A 12,660-nucleotide genomic window follows, 5' to 3' on the forward strand; every position below is an offset into this window, starting at 1 on the left:
CCCCCACACACACCCCCCCCTCCCCCCCCCCACCCCCAGCCACAACAGGCAAAGGAACCTGCACCCTGCACAGCTCCATGCGGTTCAGATAGCCAGCAACCATTTAATCACTCTAATTGTATTACAGAGTGCAAGTATGTTTTCCTTTTTATTTTTTGTTTAGGTTTTAAACAAAACAGTTCAGCTGCTTGCTGTGCACCTGCCACTTCACAGACAGCAACTTCCACACCTAAGGGGGCAGGAATCAAATTACCTGCATTTCCAAGTCATTAAATTCTGTTTCACTTTCCTCATAGGGAAGCTTAAAAAGAGAGGCTGCATGTAGAGACTGGGAGAGAAATGAAGCTCAGTCAAGTAGTGCTTTTATAATGATATGCTTGAACAGCAACTTCAGTGAGTGCATCTCAAAAAAGAGCAACGCTGTCCTGCAAAAGAAGTGAAGTTTCATCTACACTGCCAAGAATTTTCTTTTTGTGGTCCTGTAGTTTGAATAGATGAGGCAAGGTTTTAGAAACCAGTTTAACTAGACTTAAGCAAACCATTAAGCAGATGTGAGCAAGTGTATCTTGTTGAAATATGGAAAGGGAAAAAAAACTGACATGGAAAAATACAAGCAAGTACTATTAGAAATACTCTTGGACATGTATTTCCAATAAGTGTTCTCCATATTTTTGCTTTCTTTTTGTTTTTTTAGAAGAGTGGCAAGGTCAGGAAGGAGAAGGGCTGATCTAGGTTCTACAGCAATCTGTTTGCAACTTCAATATTCTGCCAATTTCATCACTGAACAGAACATTCATAAGAAAACAGGGAAGAATCAGCTGACAGTGAATGATGGAGAGAAGGATTTATTTCAAAACACTGTCAGAAATTTTACTAAAAAAAAAATCTGACTTTATGCAGTTTAAAGTGATTTTTCACTGGTCCAAAGTGAAATATTTATGTTCCTTATGTGCTAAAAACACATCTTTCAATTACATAATGATACAAGAAAAGGAAAAAAGAATCCCCCACAAATCACCCTCTGCTTTAACACCTTAACTGCTGTTAAGGGGATGTAGGGCAGGACCCAGTTCATGTATTTGGGTACCTAAGTGGGTCCCATGTGCCTCCAGCAGCTAAACACTAAGTGCAGGATAAACCTTGTGCAATTCCCAGCACTAAGTGAAGCCAGCAGTTCAGGACTGCAATCACTCACTACCGTTTTGGAAGGTGTTTACAATTTTTCTGTAACAGTGTGTATCCTTATCCAGGCAGATGTTTTTGCTGTGTAATTCAGCTCACAATGGATATTATGCACTTTGTTTCAAGATGCTGAGTGCTGCATTTTTTAAGGGTAGCAACAATTTGCTTGTGGCTAGAAGTATGACTCTTCCTTAAGTAAAACAGTGACACACCTAAGGCTAGATTTAAAAAAAAGCCATATGTAATTATCGGCTTGCTGACACAATAGGTGAAACTGTGTGTCATACTTTATTTGAATTTTTGTTTTCACCATTTTTCTTTGGAGTGGCAATTCTACCTTCAAGAGTTGATTTAGAAAAGGAATGGCCACTATAACTACAAAGATTTTTAAGTAAAGCCTTATATAGCATTAATACTTGCTAAAATAGCTTGCAGCTTTGTTGGAAAACTAAGATATTACAAACCATAACACCTTACAGCTGTTCATTAGCAATTTTCAGCTTCCACCCCGTGTTTCTCTACATCCCACCAATTTATTCCCAACAACTGAAGTTGTCAGAGGTGGCACAGCCACAGCACTCATTGGTATTGCTACCACAGGCAGAGGGATCTCAATTACTGTCACTTGACACTTTCCTGAAAAGAATTTGTTTCCAGAAGAGGCTGGTAGCTAAAGGACATGAACTTCTTCAGAAACACAACCTGCTGTTCTAAGCACCTGTTCCAGAGGTCCCACCAATGGCTTTGTGACAGTAAAACAAAATACCACAAACCCTGAAAAATCACAAGGGTAAGCCTGCCTCAAGCCTATGGAGAACAACACTGCAGTATGGCAGGGTGAAAGGAGTAAATGATTTATGAAATATATTGCTCAAAGCATCACGAGCAGGAGAAAAGTTCTGACAAACAGATCAGATCAGAATTCTGATCAAGAGAAGGCTTGAACACTCACAAGTGGGCTTTTCACAAGCAACAAGCTTGCCTGACCTTAAAAGAAACCTTTAAACTTTTTCAACTCAGAGGATGGAAGCAGAGGTTTTATTTTCATCAAGCTGCTGACCGAATCTAGAAAAATCACCAGATTTGAACCAGACTTCAGGATGAGTCTGGCCATACCAAGACTGAAGATTTTCTGGCAGTGAGAACATAAATGTAACTCTGCAGAGCTGCTACCAGCCTGCCAGGGCCATTTGTTACCAGTCTGGTCACAGGTGTCAGCATGCCTTCAGTGCTACCATTAGTGCTGGTTAGATTAAAAACAGGAATACAAGATTGTACTCACGGCATTATTTCACTGTGCAAGTACACCTTTAGGTACCCTCAGGTAAGAATTTCATACTACAAATAATTTACCATGAACTCAGCTAGAAGTGAATTGAATATGCCCTTACTGTGGCAAATGTCACTGTTGCTAGCATGCCAAAGTGAAGCAGGGCTATTCTGGAGCTCCACATTCTCTTTCCAAAAGTTATCCTGAAACAGTGGATGGCATCACATTCTAGCACAGCTTAGAGTTACCAGACTCTTCTCCTTTACTATCCATGCCATTGGAGATGAAACAGCATCAAAACACCATGAAACAGCTTCATGAGAGAAACAAGGCTAAGATGTCTCAGAATTTGTCTGCTCACTGTGTTAAAAATGGAAGGAAAAGAAGTTGAACAGCAGGTTCTTAGAAAGGAAGGTTTTATCAAGGTCTCAAAAAACGGCAGGAGCAAGTACCACTGGACAGAGACCTGTTGGATGATCCTGCATTGAAGGACCAGCACTGAAAAGTGAAGCTACAGGGGTGAAAAACAGCAGAGACCAGCCAGGACACTGTGGTCAAGGAATAAAAATAGATTAATTTACAGATTGTGTCAAAGAACTTTAACTACTGTTTCTAAAGAAGAAAGAAACAGTCATATATTCTTTGGGAACCTGCTGAGCTCAGTAGGTAGCCCAGTGTTAGCAAACTAGGCTTTTTGGATGAGCTTGAAATAGTTCTGTCAGCAATCAAGAAGCAAGGAAGTCCCTAAAAATTAAGGCAGATATCCAGAACCACAGATCACTGTATAGTCCAAACTTCTTTTTATTTTTTTTGAAAAAGAAAATACTAAGTGACCACTGATCAAAACCCTTCCGATGGAGATAAAGTTGCCTGAGTTGCTGCTATCAATGGTTGTACTAAAAGTGTGCCAAGAAACTGTTAGAAGCCACCTGTGTGTTTGCAGTGCAAGTCACCCATTAAGACACCTCGAAATGTCAGCCAGCGTGTGGCCAACAAAAAGACCAAACAATAGAGAGAGAATCCCACAGCCACGGAGGCAGGAAAACACAAGATGAAAGAAAAAAGGTAAAACCAGTTTGTATCTGCAATGATATTGACAGTATTAAGTGAAAAGTTGCAGCAACTTCTGGTCCACCGTTGCAGTACCACAGATTTGGAAATCTCTTAAAGATTTTACTTTTGAAAGTCTTTTGAAACAGAAACCACAGATTGAAAAAGATCTACACCAGGCACTTCCATTCACTGCTGAGTGAGATCCTGGACTCTGCTTTGCTCTATAAAACCACAAGGTATCAAAAGAGGAAAAGTTCTCTCATGTATTTGTTAATTTTAACTCAAACATCTTCTTAGGAATAATAAAACCCCCACTATTCAAAAGTGCTGTGTTACTAAGAATTCAGTATCGCCACATAAAGTTCTGACCCATTTCAGAAACTGAAATGGCTTTATTTTTTTATTCAAAATAATCTTTGAATTGGAGCACTTCAAAAGGAAAATTATAGTTTGTATGGAAGTAGAGCTGAAGTGTATTTTATTCTTTCAGACTTAACCTGCTCAATTTGCAAGCTGTAAGCTGGTCAATAAAAATATATTTTATTCTTTGCACAACACCCATCTGACAAAGTCCCAGAAATCTTGGATGGTTAAGAACAAGACCCACCTGAAAAAAGTAAGAAACAACCTCTTCCTTAAGTTTTCTCCTAGTACTTCCAGCTCTTTATGACTCCATAAAACAACTCCTCAGTTTGTTATTTCTACCTCTACTGAACTAAGGTTCCAAATCTTCTTAAACTCCCTGAGCTGGTGTCACTGAGCTCCCCACAGAGAAGGTGGATCAAGCAGACAAAAGATAACACCCTGCTAAAGCCTCCACTGATTTCTCTTATCCCACTTACAGTGAATTTCTATGGATTTTCCTTTGGTTTTCCTATTACAGATGAACAGAGGGAAATGAAATCATTGCACCTGATACAGAAACACTTAGATATCTTTATGTCACCGCCATCCCACTCATATGCAATTCTTTATTTTTCAGCATACCTGTTAGCACACACGTTAAGTTGTAACAGATTTAGGAAAACGACCTGTCAGTGTATATCAGTTTCCTACTGGCACAGCTCACCTTGAGATGGGGTTGATGAAGGGGATGAGCTCGGCGGGCTCGTAGGCGCGAGCGAAGGCCCAGCACACGTAACACGCCGCGTCCCTGACGTTGGAGCCCACGCTGCACGCCCCCCTCTTCTCATCGTACGTCAGCGCCTTCAGCATGACAGGAACCACTGTTACAGCAGAAACATCCACAACAGCAACAATTAGCACCTTCAAGACCATCTCGTTCCACCCCCCTGCCATGGGCAGGGACACCTTCCAGACCAGGTTGCTCAAATCCTCATTCTGGCCCTGGCCTTGGACACTTCCAGGGATGGGGCAGGCACAGCTTCTCTGGGCAACCTGGGCCAGGGCCTCACCAGCCTCACAGGGAAGAACTTCTTCCTGATATCTGACCTAAACCTACACTCTTTTAGTTAAAATCCATTCCCCCTTGTCCTGTCACTACATGCAGGAGTCAATAACATTTCTCTACAGATAACAGAGCTTCTAAAACCTGAAAGGATAATTTTTTTACACCGTGCTAGTAACACATTGCCACAGTTTAAGAAATATGAATGCAGGGCTCCCCAGAGGGCCTTCATTTGGTATCTGCACATCCAGACAGCAAATCTGAATACATCTCTCTCTAGATGGCACAACTTTATTAGATGAATAATGTCTGCAGAAACAACAGCCTCTAAAAAAAAACCCACAATTTCTCTCTTGTTTTTTTTTTCTTGTATCAAATTTATCAAATGCATCTTTTTTCCTTAGAAAATACTTGTCCCAAGGTGATCCCATTAAAAAGAAATGGGATCACTGAGCTGTATTTTATTAGCAATCTGTGCCTGGATATCCTTGAGTGGATATAATCACAAAATAATTAAAACTTCCATGTGCTGTTCATCACTGTGTACTGCTGCTTTAAACAAAAAGATAGACACCTTGACTGGAGAAGTGAAGTGTTAAAAGGCTGCTTAAATTCATTTTAAGCTGCTAAAGAAAATTAAGCAGTAGATACAGGGATGGACGAGATCTGGCTAACAGAAGCATAAACACTACATGGGAAACAGCGCAATTCCTATTCTGGAACAGCGATCCATCCCTGCCTGCTGTATTTTTGGACATTTCCCAGTTCCTAAAGAAACTGCAATGAAAGTATTTAAAAATGCTGCCTAGCTTGTTTTGAAAACTGCCGCATCAACTGATGAGAAAAATGGAATTTGCTGGTTCTACAGGAACACTCAAGCAGGCGCCAAAGGCAATTTTGCAAAGGTGCATCACATTCCCCTCAGTGCAGGTGATCACTCCAGCTCCTTCCGACAGCTGCGAGCGCACTCCCACCTCTGTGCAGTGAGGGAAAGGGGGAAGGAGGATCCTCCAGCAGCTCCTCACATTTGGATTGTCTCCATGAAAGAAAAAAGGTGGTTTTGCAGTTTAATGTCCCAAATGCTGGGCACGCCACCAAAAGGCACCCAGTGTGTCAGGGTCAGGGACAGTGGTGATGCTCCAGGGGCTGTTGGCCAGGGCAGCTCGAGCTCTCACACCTCTCTGGTGTCCTTTTCCTACATCTGGGACTCACAGCATTGCTCTGTGTGACTGCAAAGTGTGGAGACACAGGAAAGGAAGGGACCAACAGTGGGCATTGGGAAGGTGGGACAAGCACGGGAAACAAGGCGAGGTGTGCAGCACGAGTCATTAGAAACACAAGAACAAGAGAAATACCGATCTAGGCATCATCTGGTAAAGTTTTGTGCTATCACTGGTTGAGTATTTACTGGTGAACCATGGGCTATGGGAAATGCTGAATAAAAACTGCTCCTGACAAGTGGTTTGCATGTTCAAAAAAGCAGGTTCTCGTTGGTATTTAAGAGTTATAAAAACCCAGAAGAAACACTACCCAAAATTCCTGGTTTAACTTAATTTCTTGCTCTAGAGGTTCCTCCAACACTGCGTCAAACCTTAACCTAAAGTCACTTTACCCAAAAAAATCACAGATTTAAAAATCCAAAAACTTTAGAACAAAAATCCTCCAGAAGAAACTTATTTAAGTTTGGTAGGACGGAGACAAAATTCTTTGATTTTTGAAATTATGAACATGCCTTTTTTATTGAAAAGTAGGAGGCTGGAAGTTGCAGCAAGAAGATCTGAACTGTTCCTTAACTTTACAGCTTTAACTTTAAAAGTTTAGCTTTAATTTTACAAGTTTCCATTTCTTTACAGATCTCCAGTTTGCAGTTCTTCACATCTTTACTTCATAGATCTCCAGTTGTTTAAAAAGTGTGCCAGCAAAACCAGAGGATAAATAGTGTCCACTCTCAAGCTGATTATTTAAACAAAATCCACCTGTGCAGGCCTGTGAATGCTCAAGAAAACACAGTCACCTTTACCTGTAGCCTGAAGGTATCAATAAGCACCTGCTTCACCCCACCCTGCCATGCCCAAGAGTGTCACTGCAGTTGCAGCACAGCCCTGTGCTCAAGCCTTGGAAAATAAAGAAACAACTTCTGGCATTACAAACAACAGGGTTGGGTTGGTTTTTTTTTTCCTCATGCTGGAAACAGGTTGCACAGATATTTTGCTTTTTAAACACAGATTTTACACAGTCAGGTGCTCAGGGCAGGTGAGAGACAATAAAAGTCTGGTGAAGGAGCTTGTGGAAGACATTGGATACTGAAAGATTCCATGTATTTAAATGAAAGATCCCTTCTACTGGTCCTTTAAAAACATACTTTACACCAACCTCGACTATAACCTGTGCCATCCAGAGCCTTTTGTCACTTTAACTCCATATAGTAATTTTTTTTATTTAGTGCAATATTTATCATATAAAATATACAAATACAGCAGTCAAGCAAACAACAAAAACCTGTTCCTCAGCCCTAGGCCTTGTCTCCACAAGAAAATTGCAAAATGTCAAGTCAACCTTATTTAATTTAAAAGAGATTTTCATTGGATATGAGGTTAAGTAAGAATTCTCTAAATTTAGTTTAAAACTAAAATATTTAACTTAAAAGAGATTACGTCAATGTTATCTTAGACAAGCACTATGTTTTTATAAGGACTGTTTAGGCAGAGAAGCTGTTCCAATCCATAAAAAAAATATCGCAAATCCTTCTAATTTAGAATTACGTAAGAAAAAGTACTACAAAGTGGACGTTTGCTATTCCTGAAGGGTGCATTGTGCACAATGTCACAGTAGGAGCAGCTACAAACGCTACAATTAATGAATGATGAAGTTTAAACACAGTTATGTATTCAACACAAAGAATATAGTAATTTTGTTCTTCAAATTTTTCGTCAATGAAAATTAACTCAGTGCACAACATTCAGCCTCTTTGTGAGCCTCAGGCTTAAAATAACTAGTGCAGACATCTGCAGTGTGTTGTTTCCTAAAAATACAACTCTGGCTCCTCCGTGTACAGAACATCAGGTTTGAGACCACTCACTCCTACATGGCACCCCAGCCTCTGGAAAGAGGCAGGTCCTAATTGGAACTTCGTTATGGCTCTTGTACTGATATTTACTGTCTCAACACAGATGCAAACACCAGAAAGTTCAGGTTAGGCCCATTACCAGAAATAAGTACTTGTTTAAAATGTTGCCAAACATCTCTGAATTGTTCTCGTTCTCTATATAGTTTGTTGACTCCAGAATTGGCCTTTAAAGGGCTGAGAGGATAAATTCTCCAGTGGGGATCACAAAATGTGTGTGCTGCTTTGGCTGTGGAAAAGTTCTCTGTGCTCCTGTGAGATGCTCCGACATCCCATCCCCAAGGGCAAGTGCCTCAAAACTGCCCACGGGTGACCTCTCCTCTGCCATTCCTGCCCCCGGGGCTGACCTCATTACAAGTTTGCCAGGGAAGAGGGAAGGGTACCACAGCTCCTGCACGCCCAGAAGGGATGTGAGGACTCTGAAGCTGCTGGAACCTTCCTGTTGCCCCCAGTGCTGAGCCCACGCACGGCTGAGCCCACCTCCACAAACCCGACCAGCACTCTGTGCCCCGTGACTGCGAAGGGCTGCGTCTGTCTGGCTGCAATCTCACTTCAGTCTCTCACTACGTAACGAATTAAGAGAGTCTTTAATTATATGGTCACGTGGTAGTTTTTCCATGGAGCTATCTCAGCCAGCCCACAGGACAGACCTGCTCCAGCGATGAATCACGGCAGGGCAGCAGAGGAGGTTGTTGTCTGCCTGGCTGCTGAGGGTGGAAAACATGGAATGCAAAGGCTGGCTGTCAGACAGGGAGAAGGGTTGGTGGGTTAAGCTGGATGTTGCCACAAAAGCTCACTGTTTGATAGCAGTCACGTTTCTCAAACGCAGTGCTGAAGAGCTGGACACTGGCTCTGGTTGCCAGGGCCCTCTGCAAAGGGCTAAAGGCAGCCTTGCACCAGTGCCACGGCGCTGACAGGAGTGTGAGCTCTGAGTGTGGCGAGGAGCCAAGCAGGAAGCAGACAGATCTGGATTCCAGCCAGTCCATCCCAACATCCTTACGTAACACAGCCCTAAAAGCTCAAAGCCCCCTGCCTGGCTACACTCAGAGCAGCTGCTGACCCGGGACAGTTCTGAAACACAGAGCACTCCATGTTCTGGGGACCCACTGACACCCAAGGCTAGAGCAGAGACCTTCACACAGGTGTACAGCTGACAGAGCTCTGCCTCTGACTGAACCAACAGCTAACTGCAGTTAAAGACATGAAGGAACAGGCTTGTGGATAGAAATCCTACTGAGCAAACGAATTACTTACTCCAAAGGAGTATAAAAACTCTGTAAACTCATAACACTGCATGTCAGAAAAGAAGTATCACCCAAGAAAGCCCAGCCTTAAGGCTAAAGTTGTGCAATACCAAGATAAAACCCCATGGTGAAAAAGCCAGAAGCGATTCATTGTCATTTATTCCCTGCTCAGTGTTTACCCCATCTCCCAGTGGTGCTGGGGGAGGGACCTTTCCTGCTGCAGCTCCAGACACGGCATTTCTTCTTGCTCATACCTGCTGGCTAGTGAAAAAAAAATAAATCTGCACTATTTATAAAGCTTCCTTGCTAATTTGAAAACTATTACGGTGACATAGGCATTATAACTTTTTAAAAGGCTCTTTTCAAGACCATACATCATTTTTAAAGTTCACCTGCGTGTTAGAGAGAAGGAATTCCTCCACAACCAGCCTTTCAGGTTTGGGTGTTCTCGATTTTCTAAAGAGTCCACCTAAGACAGGCAGATCTTTTTTTTTTTTTTACTTCTTCCTGTATCTCTGATGAAAAGCACCTGGAATTTTGCCAAAAGCCTCACAATTTACCACCACTACAGAACACACCAACACACTACAGAAGCCTGACTTCGTGATGCATTGTCCCTCTCCTCCAACTCCTGGCACCTGCAAATCTGTAACAAACAACTTACTCTGGAATATGAAATCACAGAAGGTACTCCTTAAAAATAGAGAATGTAAACAAGTTTAAGAAGCTGCATAATAGATTTCCATAAGACTATTCAAATCCTGGTCTAAGTTAAACCTCCTTCTAAAATGCTCTGGGAAGCAGTATTGGGTTCACTTTTGTTTTTTTTCATAAACAGCACAGTGAGATTGGACAAGCAAAAATAACCCTTCTGTCCACTGTGTAGAATAAGGAGACTCTGGGGGGTTTTTTTAAGTATATTTAGTTATATATAATATCAGTAAGCACCATCCCCTCTACTCTCAGATAAAAAGACAAAATACGCAGGAATCCAATCTTTTCTCCGTAACAGCACATGATCAAGTCTTCTCTGTACCAGGAGCACAGACAATTGGGTACTGCCCCAGAGCACATATCCATTCTAACCAAATTAACAAGAAAAAATTAACAATAGAAAATCAACAAGATATTTGCACCAGAAGCTGAGGGAATTTTAAAATCACAGACACAGCAGTCATGTGTACACAGACTTTCCTTCAAAGCTGTAGCATCTGCTATTGAGACTGGTTGAGTCTATTTGAAACCATCTGACAGCACCAGAGACTTCATTTCATAAACTTTTCACCAAAAATACACTTGACAATGGGATATCTTTAAAACAGAAAGCAAACACCAACTGAGAGAACCAGTGTTTCCTATTTCAACCATGAGCTTACCATTCAGCAGAAATAGCTCACAAATATGTCCCTAAGCCAGCCTCTTTTTGCATACTGGTAGAGTTGTGTCTGACCTCTCTGAAAAGGTAAAAAGCATCATGATTTTGTCATGGAATCCCACAATATCGTAGCCTGCCAAGTCCCCTCTCAAATGTGCCTCAGGCCCCTCACTAACAGACCTTCAACACTCCCTATTTGCTTCTTACAGGTTTTTGATGCTCCTCTTATTCTGAAGGTAACTCATGAACAGAAGAATTCTGCACAAATAGGTATTTCTCACTCTTTACTTCTACTTTTCATTTATACTGAGACTAAAAAAAATCAAATTCCAGGTTCAGATCAATTGTACCGACCCACCAGTACCAGACTCCTGAATTTCCCATTATCCCTGGATCCCATCAGCATTACTTCCCTCTGTTCAAATGCTGCTTTCATTGTTGCCACTGTTTAAAAAGGAGCAAGGGATTGTTGGAGTATTCCAATTTATTCCCTGTGAATGGGTAAGGGTATTTAAGAGAGCAGGAAGATTAAAAGTAACGTCTTCCTGGCTGGAATCCTCCCAAAATAAGCACATATTCACTGCAAGTGTAACCACAGGGCTCTTCCAATCTGCTTTCCCTGGCTTCCTTCTCTTGCTCTTCGGTGATGCAAATGTTTTCAACCTTAATTTTACACACACTCGATTTTATAGCAGGAAGAGGACCCCATAAGGAAGTTCTCTTGGTGAAACACTAACATGGATTGCATTTGAGAGATTGTCCCTGGCTTCCAGCAGAGACAGCCCAGGCCCCTGTGGCCTCGCAGCAGACACAGCTGGGACTATTCAGTGCTCAGTAAGTCCTTGAGAGCAACACCAGAACATTCTTCAGCTCACCACCAACACGTTAAGAACGCCCAGGAAGGTTCATGTTCCTCTACATGACACACCTTATTAGCTAGAAAGTTTATACTGTGCTGTCATCACGAGAAATTTTAATAACGTCCTTTCACGAGCAAACCAGAAATTCAAGTAAACTGGGATTCTCTTGTTTGTTTAGTATTTGTCCCCACCCAATTAAATAAAAAAAAACCCTAAAAATAATAGTCTGAAGCCTACAAAACCACAAATACAGCACCAAACAAAAGCTGTGAAATCATACTGAAACCACACTGAAATGTAAGTTTTTGGTTCTAGCATACACTGTAGAGTAAGGAATATTTCATTTTGGGGTGCTGCAATTCCAAATGCAGAATTGCACACAAATCCATCATCAGATCAAGAGATTTTAGTTGACTTCTGGCTATTTTGCTAGAAAAGTTTCTCCCACATGCAAATTATGCTGCATGATCCCTTCTAATAACAACTGAAATTTTACAGCTAAATGGTGACATGTAACTTTGAATGCAAAACCGTAACAGCCAAGCTGCAGCTCATGAACTGCAGCATCAGTATTGTTCAATGAAATAAAACAAAACATCAGGTTGTATTTGCTGGCTTCTACTCCCCACTTTAAAAATTTATTTAAATAGTAAACAACATATATTAATCATATATATACTTATAAAATTTGACACGTTTCAGAAAATAAAGCTATTTATTAAACTGAAATCTAAAAGTATGTTGAGTCTGGGAGTATTTGTTCCATGCCTCCCTGCTGTCTAGTGAGAGCAGCATCACAGCAGCCCCACGCCAGGTATGGCTCAAAGAAAAGTGAGTTTGTATATCCTGGAACTGCACATGACACAATTCAGGTCCTACTGCTGGATTCTATCAGCAAAACTTCACAGAGGCAAGAGAACTGGCTCAGAATTTCTGGTGTAAGTTTTGAAACTAAAAGCAGAAAAGGAAAAAATATTCAGCATGAAAATCGCTTTTAAAAGGATACAAGTGGAAAGAGAATTGTAACCAGAGCTTCAAGCAGAAGCTGAAAGTGCATTTTGCATCCCTGTGAGAATGACTGACAGGGAAAAGAGTCACAAGTAAAAACCCTCCCTTATAAACAGTTCATCCCTTTGCCTACAGT

At 41.4% G+C, this 12,660-nt stretch overlaps 1 protein-coding gene across 1 annotated transcript in view; it reads right to left on the bottom strand.

Moving 5' to 3' along the window:
• The window catches only part of TBCD (tubulin folding cofactor D), a 114,936-nt gene that overhangs the window by 61,857 nt on the left and 40,419 nt on the right, over positions 1–12,660 (bottom strand). Inside the window, exon 15 of the mRNA XM_008640610.2 lies at positions 4,575–4,731. Coding sequence (XP_008638832.1) covers positions 4,575–4,731 — 157 coding nt within the window. The remainder of the gene's footprint in view (positions 1–4,574; positions 4,732–12,660) is intronic.

Source organism: Corvus brachyrhynchos, unplaced genomic scaffold, assembly GCF_000691975.1.
Source record: "Corvus brachyrhynchos isolate BGI_N302 unplaced genomic scaffold, ASM69197v1 scaffold148, whole genome shotgun sequence".
In the NCBI taxonomy this organism is placed as follows: Eukaryota; Metazoa; Chordata; class Aves; order Passeriformes; family Corvidae; genus Corvus; species Corvus brachyrhynchos.